Source organism: Equus caballus, chromosome 28 (genome assembly GCF_041296265.1).
Source record: "Equus caballus isolate H_3958 breed thoroughbred chromosome 28, TB-T2T, whole genome shotgun sequence".
In the NCBI taxonomy this organism is placed as follows: domain Eukaryota; kingdom Metazoa; phylum Chordata; class Mammalia; order Perissodactyla; family Equidae; genus Equus; species Equus caballus.
The window spans coordinates 26,633,952-26,650,901 of NC_091711.1; the positions used below are offsets into that span (position 1 = coordinate 26,633,952).

A 16,950-nucleotide genomic window follows, 5' to 3' on the forward strand; every position below is an offset into this window, starting at 1 on the left:
CGTGAAATGATTTATGACAAACACACCTGTCTCTGGATAAGAAGAATTTCGAAAACCCGGGTCCTTTTGCAACTGAATCTCTTTCAAACTGAATATTGATACACCTAAAATGCATAGACAAAAATTATCAGGTGAAGATCTAACATTATTAAAACAAATATAACCCAACTACAGACAAACAGTTTACAAATGTATACTGATTCAACATGAAGCATTTATACTACATTTACAAGGTTAAAGTCCTGCTGAAATATTATCCCTTTTGTCCCATGTTTTGAGATGAAAAGCAAACTAAATAATCTCTCTTCAGAACCTTTACTCCCCAACTCTTCTTTAAATCATGCTTCAAGTATGTGTTTCTCTAAGGAGGATACACATTGTCTGTTTCTAGGATTCTTGGAGTTAAGAGACCTAATCAAAATGTATTACTTGGTTTTCATTTTTTCTGTCCTTTATCTGTCTCCTTATGATGGCATGAATGTATCAGGTCCTCAAACTGTCTTCAGATTTTTAGAGAAAAACAAGGAATAGGTTTGTACAACCATAATTGCCTACCTCAAATTAAGAAATTTGATATTAATAATAAAATGTAAATATCATCTTAAACACTTGTAATTCATCTGTCTTATTTCCAATCTCTGCCAAAGAGGTGAGCTTTCATTAAAAAATATCCAGTAAATCCTAAGTGAAAAGCCTTAAGGATTCTGGATTCCAATTAACAAACCTTGATAAATCAATATTATCTAGTAAATGAGAGTGGGAAACTAACAAAAGCTTTTGGCAGCTCACTTCCCAAATATTCTAATTCCCCACTCGCCTTACTTGATTTTAAAGTAAAATATTGGGGGGACTAAAGAAAAGAATGCTATGAGTAAAATCAGTTACCTCAGGAATGAGAAATCAGCTGTTTTTAGTGGCTGACAATATGCTCACCACTGTCATGGGGATAGTAAAGTGAGAGTGACCACAGTAAAGGAAAATCATCTTTAGATCTTGAAAAGAAAATCTACTTTCTCAAGAAAACAATCTTACGTTTCAGTTGTGCTTCATTATTCTTTGCCTGAAATCTATTTTTAACAACACTGAATCTAAGCAATCCACATTGGGCCTAATAACAATGTCTATCATCAGATGACATTTTCCAACTTAAGTCCCCTAAGATTAATGACCCATGCCTAAGTACTATTGATTTCTTATACAGCAGTGGCAATGTGCTCAGTGTTAAATGAAAACATAGGCAAATAAGACATATACCTTCCTCAAAGGAATTCTGATCTAATTACAAAAAGACTATAATTTTAGGCTTAAAAAACCAGCACCAATTGCTTCCTAAACCCCTAATTCACTGCCATCTCCAATCTTGGACAAATGAAAATAAAGGCAGGGTGGTGGGAGGGTGAAGGACATACACTTTAGAATTTCTCTTACTTTCAGGTAAAGCATGTATTCTTGGTCCCAGACTTCGAAAGTACACATGTTTCATGGCCTCTTCTGCTGAAACCCTTTTCTTAGATTCATACTGTGAAAAGCAAAGCACTGCTTCATTAACCTTTTCTCTAAATACTGTAAATGGGGAAGCAAATTAGCATTTAGAGCTACTTTTACCATGATCACTTAATATAGTAACTATTTCTTAAGAACCAATTTGGAGTACTCCAGATACACTTTAATTTGAGTTGCTATTAAGATTATGTAGCAGTGATCATATCTCAGTTCCAAATTCCAAGATAAAGTTGCATCTTAACTAAAAATTTAGATTCCTATATTTTCTAAAGTAATTAAAAAATTAAAATATTTGACTTTTGTTGTTACTTTTCTTCATGATCACCAAAGGATCATTGGAAATATACCCAATACCTTTATGACAGACATTAAGTTACCTATCCAATACCCATTTCCCTTTTTTCCTTGATGAGACAACCTAGATTTGTTTAAGGTGTCCATGCCTCTAACTCCAAAAGATAGATCATGAATCATGACTGTTCTAAGTTTAGACTAATTATCACAATCCTTTTATCCAATTCCCACCCTCTCTTACAATTAATGTTCTGGCCAAAAAGACTTAGGAAGAAGCTTTGCAGGGGTTTCTGGAAAAGCCTTTGCTTTCCAGATACAAGAGGACTAATGTGGGTGATACAACCCTTATCCTCTCTCTCCTTCCTGCTTTGAATGAAGATATGAATGGCATTTGGAGGTGCAACAGCCTGTAAGGCACTAAGGATAAGGAAAACAAAGAGAACATAAGAGAACATGATTGCAGAGAAGATGGCCTTGACATAGTTGATCAATGCTAGCAGCTGACCACTTCAGACTGTTCTAGGGCACAATGAGAGATCCAAACACATAAAGAGAAGCCATAATTTTTTTTTTTACTTAAGAATATGCCTTAAGCATGCTAGATACTACTATAAATAATCTTATTTAATTGTCATGACAAATATTTGAAGGTGGTCTTATTGATCCCATTCTACAGATGAAGAAACTGAGGCTTATAGAAGTTAACAACCCATTTAACAATTATAAAATAAAGCTAACTTACCTGAAGAAATTTTGTTATCAACTCGATTCCTTCAGAGTCTAATCTAGAAACAAGAAAAAACAAGGGGCAACTTACTCTCTTTTATCTTAGCTGATAGCAACTTTTCAAATAAAACTATTTTCCTAGTGTTTTATTCTGCTAAATTCAAGTGCCCCAAAATAGCCACTCTTATTGCTTTCAAATAGACTCAAATCTGTTTTATCCTTAAAAGACACCTCTTGCCAATGTTTAAGAAGAAACCATAAATATCTGGGCTCCAATTAAAATCTTCAATATTCAAGAACAAATTAGATTATTAAAAGTATAGAATATTTTTAAATCACCATTCTGTCTCAAAATAAAGTAACCTCTATTAACAGGAAAGCTTAAGTAAACTGCATCAATTTTCACAGTATTCCACTGAAGGCAAGAGTACAAAAGCATCATTTTCCTTTTATACGGGTGAAAATAAAGAGACAAGTGACCCCAAAATGTATCACTGTAGATCAAGATAAACAGAGAGATGAGTCATTTGACAAATTTTCACAGGGTAGTCCGCTGAGCATTGGGTACTAGAAGCTATAAAGTTCAACTTAAATATGCCTCAATAACTTCATAAACTTAATTAAAAAGGACTATAAAACTAATGATACAGTTGATAAAGACAGATAATTATAGGATGAAATTAATATAAAAGGGAGTAGAAAGTTTAGGGATTATCTTAGTGAGATAATCTCTTGATCAGCAACCACAGGTTCTATCTTATACTGCCCTTAGTGGCAAAAGCACAACTACGAATAAAGGAATATTTTCCCCTTAAGTGCTTAGTGGGTTTTGTGGATGCTGTGGCCTAGACATTCTCTAGACTCTTCTAATCTTTTGTAGTTTGCCATTCTGACAAATAGCCAAAGCTCCCTGGGCACAGACAAACTAGGTGCCAAGGTCATGGACAAGCTGCTTTAAAGAAGAGCTTCAACCTTCTACATTGGACTTTACAATAGCAAGCAATTTATAAATAACAAAATTAGGATCTATGCTACTTGGGAGAGACAAACACAAAAAAGTCCAGTACACAATATTATTCTTCCTAAGAAAGTCTACTTGGAATGTTATTGTTACTATAGTAACAATAAGAACATCAATTTACATAAATACTTTAAAAATACTTTTGGTATCAGAATTCTTTTGCTATTCTTCCCTAGCTTGAGAATAAATGGAACTAGAGTGATGTTATGCTGTGAGCAATGTGAATGGCTTTTAATCACAAGACATTGGCCTTATTTGGTACATTGGTGTCCTTTTTATTTTTTCTTAAGATGGGAAAATACAGTCAAAGGGTTTAGTTAAATATATTCCATAAGTAAAAATGTTCTGACTCAAATTTTAATGGGCGTCTTGGATGAATCTGGACGTAGGTCTGAGAAGAAACTTAACTGAATGGCCAACATTTAGAATATGAGGGGTCAGAAAGAGTTTATATTCTTCAAATACAAATTTTGTCATTAACATTGGCCAAAATACTAACATGTCATCTTGTCAAGATTTTACTTATAATACTTTCTTAGGTTTCTGTAAGTAAAACAGAATTATTCTGTAGACAGAAAAACAGAAATTTCATCATGGTCTTCCTCATATTGAATAAGGCATTAACCAATGTCTTCTTTCTGAGAAAGAGAACAGTCTATATAAACTCTAGAATTCCAATACATTTGTTCCATATTCATTTTATTTATAGCTCAATTCTGTGATTTACATACTTTGGTTATTCTTGGTCAGTGAAATAAAATTAATCTGACAGAAGAAGGAAAAAATTAAATTAAATTAGATCCTAAAATATTTAAGAATTGTGTACATGTATTATATATTTTTTCCTGAATCCTTACTGCGGCCAATGCTTCAAGATACTGAAAAGAATCAACATAGGTTTTCCCCCTTTCACATGAAGAAAAAAAAATACCTGGGTGCATGGTTAATTAGAGGCTGTGGTTTATATTTTGGAAAGTTGTAGTTCTTGAACTCATCATTTGAAGAAACACCTGGCCAAGTTTCCTGAGATGGAGTTCCTGAATTTAAAAAATAGATATATTTATAAGTATACGAAAATTTAAATATATGCAAATGTATATAAATAGAACTAAGAAAGTGTCTTAAAGAACAATTTATATTTATTAGATGATTTGACTATTTCAACTGAAACTGAAATGATAGAAATAGTAAATATATATGGACTTTGAGACTATGCATTGATGCCATAAAAATGATGATGCCTAACTGACACCTAAGTTAGAAATATTGCCTATCTGGTTGACACTTAAGCTAGAAATACTTCCTAATAATATGCTGAAGGTCAATTTTCAATACTATTTCTCTTCTGTCTTCTTCCATAAAACCTTTACTGCAAAGGTGGAACTCAGTAAATCAAGTTACCTAGAAGGATCTATCTTTATCATAATTATGCTAACTATAATTCTTATGATAACAGCTATTTATGTTAGTCTCAGTATCAAATTTTTAAACTTTTTTTAAAGATACAGTCTTATCTAGGTAGACAGTTGTCGGCAGCACGTCACTGGGAAGGTTTCTCCTGTTACCTAGCAGTCGGAAGATTAAGTGCAGTTCATCTTCAACAGTTGATCCTGGAAATAGAGGTCTTCCAGAAGCCATTTCAAAGAAAATGCAACCAACACCCCTTTAAAATATATCATAAGAAAAAAAATGATGAGCAATCCATTTACATATTACGAAACACAAAATTGTTTTCCTTAAAATTGCCTCTCTGGAGAATTTTGTACTAGCCTGTTAGAAAACCTCCTGCAGAGATTTCTTCAGATCTAACTAACTTGTTAACATTTATCCTACTTGTCTCAACTTTCATATTGCTATATCCATTGTGTCCAGCTCTCCTCTGCATGGTCTTGAAGAATGACACTAATAGCTAAGAGTGATTTAACACTTACTGTGTGTTAGGTAGGGGGCAGCGGGGATAGGGAGAAGCAAATGACTCAAGATGTTTTTATGTAGGAAGCAGAGATACACGTAGGTACAAGGTAGGAGTGTGTGTGTGTGTGTGAGAGAGAGAGAGAGTGTGTGTGAGTGTGTGTGTGTGTGTAACAGAAGGAAGAGAAATAGATGGAAGCTCAGTGAATGGATACTCTCTTCTAGGATCTATGTAAATATACATAAGTTCAAGATACAGTCCTTCCATTTAAGGACTCACAATCTAGCAACTGTACATAAAATTTAACTTTACAAATTAAAATGTTACATAGAAAGTAAAATGATGGAGCCACTATGGAAAACAGTATGGTGGATCCTCAAAAAAACTTGAAAGAGGATTACCATATGATCCAGCAATTTCACTCCTAAGTATATACCAAAAAGAATTGAAAGCAGGGTCTCAAAGTGATATTTGTGTATCCAGGTCCACAGCAGGATTATTCACAATAGTTAAAAGTATCCATCGATGAATGAATGGATATACAAATACAATGATTATTCAGCCTTAAAAATGAAGGAAATTCTGACACATAAAAAAGTCAAATATCTATCTACAACATGAATTAACCTGGAAGACACTATGATAAGTGAAATAAGCCAGTCACAAAACAACAAATACTGTATGATTCCACTTACATGAAGAAAGTCAAACTCACAGAGACACAAAGTGGAATGGTAGTTGCCAGGGGCTGGAGGGAGGGGCAAATGAGGAGAGTTGTTTAATGGGCATAGGTTCAGTTTTGCAAGATGAAAAAAGTTCTGGAGATGGATGGTGGTGACAGTTGCAGAACAATGTAAATATACTTAATGTCAGAGAATTGTACACTTAAAATTGGTTAAAATGGTAAATTTTATCTTACGTATATTTTACCACAACTTAAAAAACAAGTTTAAAAAAAGAAAAAATGTTATACAAAACAAAATTTGTATAATTGTTCAACCCAAGACAACAAAATAAGTATATGACTTATCACTACATGAAGAATATGGGCAACAAACACAACCACAGTTCAGAGGAAGGAACTGCCATTGGAGGCTAGGTGGTATTCAAGAAACCTTTAGGAAAGGCTGTGTTTTGAAGGTTCCTATACATAAGCCCCCAGTTAGAGGAGCGAGGAATAGGCATTCCAGATGGGTGGACTGGTATGAACACAGGAGCAAAGGTGGGAAAGCCTAGGTTATTTTTGAGATACAGTGAGTAGCCCATTTGGCTAAAAGGGAACATTTGTGTAGAAGAATAGTCTGAAATAAGTTGAAAAAGGTAGAGACATTTTATGGGGATCATTAAGCATCAGTTTGAAGAACTGTTCCTTATTCTATAGGTAATGAACGGGTAAGCAGCAAAGGTGTTTGCATATAAGAGTCACGATCAAAGTGCTGTGTGAGGAAGATGGCTACAATATTTTATTATTTTTAAATGAACTTTAAGTGGATTTTGGTGAATATTAAATGATAATAAAAACAATAATTTTGTTATAAATTACTGTATACCAGACACTCTTCTAAGTGTTTTATATATTTTAGCTCATTTAGTCTTAACATCATCCACAGAACAGCCTTTTAAAGTAGTTATTGCTACTACTGTCATTTCCTTAGCACAGGCCACTAATTTGAAGAAGGTTATCATATAGTTATAAGTGGCACAATTGGTATTTAAACCTAGGTGATCTTACATGCCAAAACTCTTAATCATTGCTTATATTGTGTCTCTAAAATAGTATCTCCTTAAAAGTCAAATATCTATCAATATGCTCTGTGTTAATGGCTACATTTTTCAAAAGCATAAATGACAATAACATCTGCATATATTTACCACATGTCGATCTGTGTTGAGTACTCTGAGGAACCAAGAAGCACATCAGGTGGCCGGTACCACAGTGTGACAACTTCATTTGAGTAGGTCTTTGTGGGAACTGACTTGGCTCTGGCTAGTCCTTCATAGAGAAAAGAAAACAAAGAAAAAATAGCTATAATGGATTTCCCAGCTCATATCCTCACCGTGACTCCAGTCGCAAGGATGCCTGAGAAGCTACTCTGTAGCTTCTTAAAGCCTAACAAAATTAGTTTTATGAATTTTTTTGAGTGCACGTGGTCTTGGGTCAGCAAATCCTTATGTAATTAAATAACAATAATTCCATAATCAGAGACTATGCTTACTTTTATGCACGTGAATGCACCTGGTACAGTGTCTGAGTTAATCTAAACTTAAGATATTTTCCTCCTGCCTGTCCGTAAATTATGATGCCAAAATTATTTCCTAGCTGAACTTAAATTAATGCAAAATAGGCCAATGACAGTGAGATAAACAATCATACTTCTTACAGCTATACCTTTTGTACCCTTTTAACCTGATTCCAACCTTCATTTACTGTACCAATTTTTATTGGTGAAGTTGTTGGTCCATGGTCCTGTTGAGTTTTGTTGACAATTTCCTCACAAGAAGTCTTTTTAGAGAACATTTCCTTGGAATAAACTACATTACTGCTCTGTATTTTCTTTTTAAGTTTTAAGTTATATGGATAATTTTAAAATAAGACAGACTTCAATGCCTTTGAATATAATTAATTGCTGAAAATGACATAAAACACATGCCATTACTTTGTCAATTTAATATGGAATTCACTGATTATCCAGAAATGAAGGCAAGAGTTCACAATTTCCTCTCTTGAGCAGTGGCATGAGTTGTTTTTACTACCTCTAAGCCTCCAAATTCTGACCACCTGAAGCAGCAGCAACTTTAAAAGATATCTGAAGAAATTATAAATTTAACATATGGTTTATTTCAAACAACAAGGAATAATTCATTTTTTGGCTGTGATTTCTGATATGTATAACTTTAGCTATCTGATTAAAATATTAAATAAGAAAAATGGAATTTAAATAGTTAGGCAGCACTCATACTATTTTTGTTTAGTATAATAGCAAAAGGATGTAACTGGAACAATGTTGACACTTTTATTTAATTACAAGTTTTACTCTACCATCCCAACATGGTAAAATAAATTCAACAAATTATTTACCTACCAATTTTGGTAATTAGTAAGATGGGGCCAGCTTTCTGATCTCTCTTCCTGATATTAATAGTGGATTATATGGGGGCAAAGGATAGGGCCACAAGTTTGCTTAACCTATAACCTATATGTATAGCATCAAAGCAACTGCCAGTTACAGTTTCCTTAGTACCTTACTCTCCAGCTCCTGAGAAAATTCCGAACTAGGGTGCTTGTTCAAACAGGCTCCTGGTTCACAATCAGAATTTCAGCATTGGCATGAAATAAAATAAACGATAACCTCTTCCAAACTAAATTAATTGAATGTGATACGGTATTATTTTACAAGCCATTTTCTATTACTAATGAAAATGTCTGTCTTCTAGTCTAGTACTTCCTAGACCTGAATTACATCAATGACAGGAAAAGAGGTTGAATTTTCATGGAGATCAAGAATAATTTACAGTAAAATACTCAAAGTTACATGACCTCCCCCTTACTTAAGTCCTAACTATATTTACTATGCAACCAATTAAAAAAAAAGACGACTAAAACCAATAGGGACAAAGTGGATTGTACTATCTCATGGAATAATTAGAATTTCATGCTGGCCTGTAGGAAGATAAAATTTGCTTGGCTTGCTTTGTAGAGGTTAAAAACAAAATTTAAAATAATCTTAGTATCCCTAGAAAAAAGTAAATTATTTTTTTTTTAAGGAAGATTAGCCCTGAGCTAACTACTGCCAGTCCTCCTCTTTTTTTTTGCTGAGGAAGCCTGGCCCTGAGCTAACATCTGTGTCCATCTTCCTCTACTTTATATGTGGGACGCCTACCACAGCATGGTGTGCCAAGCAGTGCCATGTCTGCACCCGGGATCCGAACCGGCAAACCCCGGGCCACTGAGAAGCAGAATGTGCGTACTTAACCCCTGCGCCACTGGGCCGGCCCCGATAAAAGTAAAGTTTTGATGGCCCTTGCCAATCTTTTTGCATTTCTAAAAGCCAAGAAGGTTTCTCTATCACTGCCATTCATTTTGAGATTAAGGAATAAGGAGCAGTAAATGCAGCTTGGAAAAAAAAAAGAGAGATACAGAGAGAGAGAAAAATAACAATTATAAGAAAAATAACAACATAAACTATGTCCAAGAGACCATATAATCTACGTAAGCATATGCAAATAACTTGTAATTTCTTGTTTAAACACGTCACCTACCCAGTTCCCTTTAAGGAAGGAAACAGAAATAGCAACCCACCTTTCAAACAAATGGTGAAGTGTTAAATGAGTAAAACTCACCACCTAATAACAGTGAATTTTTATCTGTTACTAACAAAGTAATACTTGAAACACTCATATTTATCAAATTTAATGAAATACTCTAAAGTAAAACTACTATAATCACTAATGAAAAAAGGATAAATGCTAAGCAGTGTAAACTGCGCAGGCTTTTTAAAACTAAGTTCTATTAGAGTACTGAAACTCTCAGAATGTGAAATATTTAAAAGAAAAAAAAAAAAATCAAAGCTACCATAAAAGTTCCTTCAATATAAAAAAGTTTACTTCCTAGAAGCAAAAAGAACATGTAATTTCATTTTACTTTATAGTCCCTTAAAATCAGATTAGCTAAGGAGAGACAAACAGCTACTAATTAAAATTATTAAGCATATATATAAATACAAAGTCATGGTAGCAAGCATATTAAAGGAATCCCTTGCAGTAGTGGCATTTAAACTCTTTACTCTCAGGACCCCTTTTATACTCTTAAAAATTACTGAGGACTCAAAGAGCTTCTATTTATATAGATTATATTTATTGATATTTGCCATATTAGAAAAATTGAGAAAAATTTTAAACTTACTTATTCATTAAAAGTTACTATATGTTAACATGATAATTTTTATGAAAAATATTTTTCCAAAACAAAATAAAAATTAGTATGAATGGTCTTGTTTTATATTTTTGTAGTCTATTTTAATAGAAGACAGCAGGATTCTCATACTGGCTTTTGCATTCAATCTGTTGTGGTATGTTACTTCAATTGAAGAATATGAAGAGAAACAGATCTCACACAGATTCTATGAAGTTGGAAAGGGGAAAAGCTAAAATTTTAATAGACTTTACTGATAATTTGTGCATATTCTTCTTTGATACTGTCAGAATTAGAAAATGTTTCATTTCTTAAAGATTATGTGGTAAGTGAAATTATATTAATGAACTTCTTGTACTCTTGTTACATTAAAAATCACTGGTTTATCTTGCACTTTAAATGGATCTTTTACCCATGCATGATTCTATAATATCGAGTATTGGTCATTTGGAAAATATTGGTTCCCTAAGTTATACAGATATTCCAAATGTTCGCAGATTTCTTTAGCATATCAAAAAATTCATTTGTTAATACCACCACTGATCTCATCAGAAAAGTCTTCAAGTATTGAGAAGTTACCAAGTTCAAAGGGGCAGATCCAAATTTCCAAAATCTCATTTTTGCTTGAAAACTCAAATTTTACTATTGGCAAGAAATATTTTCACTGTTGTTTTCCTTGAAATGATAGGCTCGCTTCATTCATTTTCAAGAAAATGTCTGTCACATACCTAAATCTGAGTAACCATACTTTGTTGGACATTCTTTCAAGTAAAAATCATCTTCCTTTAGAACACTTCCTAACACATTCTACAAGGCCAACATCACCCTGATATCTAAGCTAGAAAAGGACAACACAAAGAAGGAAAATTACAGGCCAGTATCGCTGATGAACATAGATGCAAAAATCCTCAAGAAAATATTGGCAAACCAAATATAGCAATACACTAAAAAGATCATACACCATGATCAAATGGGATTTATACCAGGGACGGTTAACATCCGCAAATCAATCAATTTGATACGCCACATTAACAAAATGAGGTATAAAAACCATATGATAATCTCAATAGACGCAGAGAAAGCATCTGACAAGATCCAACATCCATTTATGATAAAAACTCTCAATAAAATGGGTATCGAAGGAAAGCACCTCAACATAATAAAGGCCATATATGACAAATTGACAGCCAACATTATACTCAATGGGGAAAACTGAAAGCCATCCCTCTGAGAACAGGAACAAGACAAGGGTGCCCACTCTCACCACTCTTACTCAACACAGTACTGGACATTTTGGCCAGAACAATTAGGCAAGAAAAAGAAATAAAAGGAATCCAAATAGGCAATGAAGAAACTCTTGCTGTTTGCAGACGATACCATTTTATATAGAGAAAACCCTAAAGAATCCACTGGAAAACTATTAGAAATAATCAACAACTACAGCAAAGTTGCAGTGTACCAAATCAACCTTACAAAAATCAGTGCATTCCCATACTGTAATAACAAACTAATGGAAAGAGAACTCAAGAATACAATCCCATTTACAACTGCAACAAAAAGAATAAGATATCTAGGAGTAAATTTAACCAAGGAGGTGAAAGACCTATACAATGAAAACTTTAAGAAATTATTGAAACAAATTGATGGTGACATAAAGAAATGGAAAAATATTCCATGCACATGGATCGGAAGAACAAACATAGTTAAAATGTCCATACTACCTAAAGTAATCTACAGATTCAATGCAAGCCCAATCAGAATCCCAATAACATTCTTCATAGAAATAGAACAAAGGATTCTAAAATTTATATGGGGCAACAAAAGACCCCAAATAGCTAAAGCAATCCTGAGAAAAAAAGAACAAGGCTGGAGGCATCACAATCCCTGACTTCAAAATATAATACGAAGATACAGTAATCAAAACAGCATGGTACAGGTACAAAAACAGGCACATAGATCAATGGAACAGAATTGAAAGCCCAGAAATAAAACCACACATCTATGGACAGCTAATCTTCAACAAAGGAGCTAAGAACATATAATGGAGAAAGGAAAGTCTCTTCAATAAATGGTGTTGGGAAAATTGGACAGCCACATGCAAAAGAATGAAAGTAGACCATTATCTTTTGCCATACACAAAAATAAACTCAAAATATATCAAAGACGTGAAAGTACGACCTGAAACCATAAAACTTCCAGAAGAAAATACAGGCAGTACACTCTTTGACATTGGTCTTAAAAGGATCTTTTTGAATACCATGTCTACTCGGACAAGGGAAACAAAAGAAAAAACAAACAAGTGGCACTTCATCAGACTAAAGAGCTTCTGCAAGGCAAAGGAAACCAGGATCAAAATGAAAAGACAACCCACCAACTGGGAGAAAATATTTGCAAATCAGACATCCGACAAGGGGTTAATCTCCATAATATATAAAGAACTCACACAACTGAACAACAAAAAAACAAACAACCCGATCAAAAAGTGGGCAGAGGATATGAACAGACATTTTTCCAAAGAAGATATACAGATGGCCAATAGGCATGTGAAAAGATTAACCATCAGGTAAATGCAAATCAAAACTACACTTAGATACCACCTTACACCTGTTAGAATGGCTATAATCACCAAGACAAAAAACAAATGCTGGAGAGGTTGTGGAGAAAACAGAACCCTCATACACTGCTGGTGGGAATGCAAACTGATGCAGCCACTATGGAAAACAGTACGGAGATTTCTCAAAAAATTAAAAATGGAAATACCACATGACCCAGATATCCCACTACTGAGTATTTATCCAAAGAATGTGAAATCATAATTCAAAGAGACTTATGCACCCTACGTTCATTGCAGCATTATTCACAATAGCCACAACGTGGAAGCAATCCAAGTGCCCATCGACTGATGACTGGATAAAGATGATATAGTATATATCTACAATGGACTACTACTTAGCAATAAAAAAAGACAAAATGGTCCCATTCGCAACAACATGGATGGACCTTGAGAGTATTATGTTAAGTGAAATAAGCCAGACAGAGAAAGACAAACACCATATGATTTCACTCATATGTGGAAGATAAACACTGGGACAAAGAGAACAAATTAGTGGTTACCAAGGGGAAGGGGCTTGGGGGGGGCGGGGGGGAGCAGGGGTAAAGGGGCACAGTTATATGATGACTGACAAATAATAACGTTCAACTGAAATTTCAGTTATAAACCATTATGATCTCAATAAAATAAAATAAAAAATAAATTTTAAAGAAAGATCTTCCTTGAAAAAAAGGACTAGTTCAGTTTGCACTCAAATAATTACACAAGCACTTTTTCTTGAGATAAGCATAGTATTTCTGTATGCAGCAAATTTATTTTACGTATACTTCCCCTTTCATCACACAAGATACTAAAAGACATGTACTCAAAGATGAAGATTTCATAAAATTTAATAAATCTTACTGTTTCATCAAATACCTTTTTAAGTGTAATTGACACTTTTTTCCTACAATTGTATAATGGTGAAGAACACAATGACTACTAAGTACAGTTTGGTGTCACTGCCTTGATTTACACTAAGGAACCAGTATCTTATCCCTTATTGCTTTTGGATCATCAGTGCAAATATTAATACAGTGAAAAAGGCAAATAACATTTAGTATAATTTTGATAATGTATTATATAATTGGAGACCTCCTGAAAGGGTCTCAGGACCATCAGAGGTCTATGGACCACAGAGGTCTTTGGCACCTGAGAACTGGTGCCTCTTAGCATTCACTAACATAACTCACCTACCAAAGTTCTGTCAAATATCTTATTCTGTGGGCAACAGAGAAAATTTTCAAACCCACATAAAAGCAATCACATGGTGTCAACGGTTGTTCTTTTAAGGATAAATATCTCACATATTCCATACCAAAATCTGCTAGCTTTAATTCTCCTTTTTCATTAATCAGGAGGTTCTGTGGTTTCAAGTCTCGGTGCAACACTTTTCTTCTGTGGCAATATGCCAAACCACGTAGAATTTGGTATAAAAACAGCTACGAAAACAAATAAATAGATATTAGTCTTACAAATAATAAGATATACTTTGCTATAAACATAAGTTATGATAAACAGAAAAGCAACTGGCCTAGAACAGTAAAAGAAAAATAAGGAACCATATCCTTAAATACAAAGCCCTTTCCTTACATGGTTGTTTCATAAATTTTATAACTACTTATTCTACTTGAAGCATCACCTATTTTTTTAGTCTGACAGTATCTATCAAAATAAATACCGAAAATAGAGTGAAATAAAACGTGTCCTGGTAGTAATAGTTCATTTGTTATATAAAAAAGATTTACAATAAACATACCCTCAATAAATTTACAGGACTATTAAGGCTTACAGTTTGCTGATGAAATTCTGGCAAAACAACCAACCAACCTCTACTGCCTCCCCCGCAAAAAACCTGATCTAGGACAGTGTCTTTAAAATAAGGCTTTGGAATTGGTGGTTTTATGAAAATTCTGAGGTGTCAAAGAGAATGGTGGTGCATAGCTCTGGCAAATGATGTGCCATAAAAATAACCTAAACCAGCTTCTATCACCCACCTCCTGGGCGCTTTACTTTCAGCACCTCCTACTCAGCCTTCAAAATCTGCTGTGATTCAGACAAGGGAATTAGCACTGTAGAGCTCTGAATGACTCAGAAAAAAGCAATTCCGATAAGGCTAATGGTAGACTTTTTGTTGTGGATTTTGGTGGACAAAGGGATGTCAACACAGAAGGTCTTTGATTCTTTGGGGTTAACAAAAAAGAGCCTCAAGTACTGAGATTCAAGAGTGTACCCTTGGTTTACTTGCAGCTGAAAAACAGAGCATTAGAATATTGAGACTAAGCCAAGGCAGCAGGTGAAGAACAGGCCTGAAGAAATTCTAAGCAGCAGTTTCTATACTATATATTTATGTGTTTCGAAACAAATTAAGGACTTTACTTTCTTTCCAAATTATTGCTAATATGAAAGCAGGAAAAACAAAATAAAAACCACAAACAGAAATATACACAAATGAGATTCACAACACTTTGCAAAACAAAATGTAAAATATTATGAAAACAATTCTCATAGAATGTCTGTACTTAAGGCCTATTCTAAAATTCTTAGCAATGTGTTATCCATATGTTCTGAGCTGTTTTGTAATAAAAGAAACTAGCTCTCCTTAATATCCACCGAACTTACTATTTTAAAATATGTATAAATTTAAAGTTACTATCTACAGAATTGGAACTGTCTCAAACACACAGCTGGGAAGACCTATTTCCAGAATAGTTTCTCACAAACTGTTGACTAAGTTTGGATAAATAAATCTTTGCTAAATTTGGAGTATACCACACAGGTCAAAGAAACCTACTGTAAGAACACAACTGTATCAAATGTTTTTAACTTTTATTGTACTTTTGGATTTCATCTGGCACTGATTATTATACTAAACTTTTCTGGCATTACTTAAATCTTTAGATATACAGATAAGAAAACCTACCAATTATCTTACTTTTCCTCCTGATTGGTACTTCCAGCCTAGTATTCATAATACCTAAGCACGTTCCTGGCCTTACTCATTAGATTGGTACCTTGAAAAGTTGTTGTTTTTTAATTAAATACCATTTTAAATATCTGCCATTTAAAGGAGGCCTTTTGCAGTACGCACTAATCATTTGTATTCATTTTAAACATTTGTATTTTGATATAATAGGTTTATTTTTTTTAAAGCAGAGTATACCTATAAATGTATTTTATATCCATCTAAGAGAATCAGTGTTATAATGTGAAAGAAAACATCTCAAGTACTTTTTAAGATTTTTTAAATGAAGCAGTTGTACAAAAATGTCTGATCCTAAAACATACTATAGTGTAGTAAACAGAAGTTCTGAATAAATATGTTCAGAGGACAATAACCTATTTAAAATGCCAAATAGAAAATTCTGGAGCAGAATTGTTGAGACTGGTATATGTCATTATGTAATGTAGTTCATCTATGCTTAGTGTTTGTCTCTGCTTTAAAGAAACTTTAAAATGCCACACTAAAACATACCTTCACATTGTGCATACTCATGATGTTTCCACAGTCATCCATGTACTGTTTTAGGTCTTTATCCTGAAACAATACAGCACTTTACTATGTGATACATAGTTTTCAGAAGGCATGGCTGATATACTTAATAGCATTTAATTTTTAAAAATAAGTTGTTTTTTGAGGAAAGATATTGAATGCACATGCATAATTTAATTAAATAACAATAACTAAACAATAATGTCCCTGAGGCTGTTGTTTAAAAAAGTCCAATTTGCTATGTTTTATTACAGCAAAATTAAATACTGAATTTTTATTAAATGCTTACCAGATACTCAAAGACCAGAGTCAAAGATTTATCTGTGTGAACAATGTCATGTAAGGTTACTATATTTGCATGTTTTAGATCCTTTAATAGCGAAACTGCAAAACAGAAAAGAAAGCCAATTATTTAGTCTGTGGCAGCCAATCTTTATAAAAACCTGAAGTTAGTTTAACATACGAACTGAGTGAGTTTAAGATTATCTTAAGTTTAAAA

The 16,950-nt window shown here is 33.6% G+C and overlaps 1 protein-coding gene across 12 annotated transcripts in view; it reads right to left on the reverse strand.

The window, feature by feature from the left end:
- The window catches only part of CDK17 (cyclin dependent kinase 17), a 108,755-nt gene that overhangs the window by 16,052 nt on the left and 75,753 nt on the right, over positions 1-16,950 (reverse strand). For all 12 annotated transcript variants that reach the window (XR_002804526.2, XR_002804524.2, XR_002804525.2 and 9 more), the window contains 9 exons: positions 16,741-16,835; positions 16,434-16,496; positions 14,277-14,400; positions 7,329-7,449; positions 5,110-5,207; positions 4,476-4,581; positions 2,540-2,582; positions 1,429-1,519; positions 27-104 (listed from right to left, as the gene is read on the reverse strand). Coding sequence is in view for 9 of the 12 variants with exons in the window: in XM_023631143.2 (XP_023486911.1) it covers positions 27-104; positions 1,429-1,519; positions 2,540-2,582; positions 4,476-4,581; positions 5,110-5,207; positions 7,329-7,449; positions 14,277-14,400; positions 16,434-16,496; positions 16,741-16,835 (819 nt within the window). In the remaining 3 variants the exon portion in view is untranslated. The remainder of the gene's footprint in view (positions 1-26; positions 105-1,428; positions 1,520-2,539; positions 2,583-4,475; positions 4,582-5,109; positions 5,208-7,328; positions 7,450-14,276; positions 14,401-16,433; positions 16,497-16,740; positions 16,836-16,950) is intronic.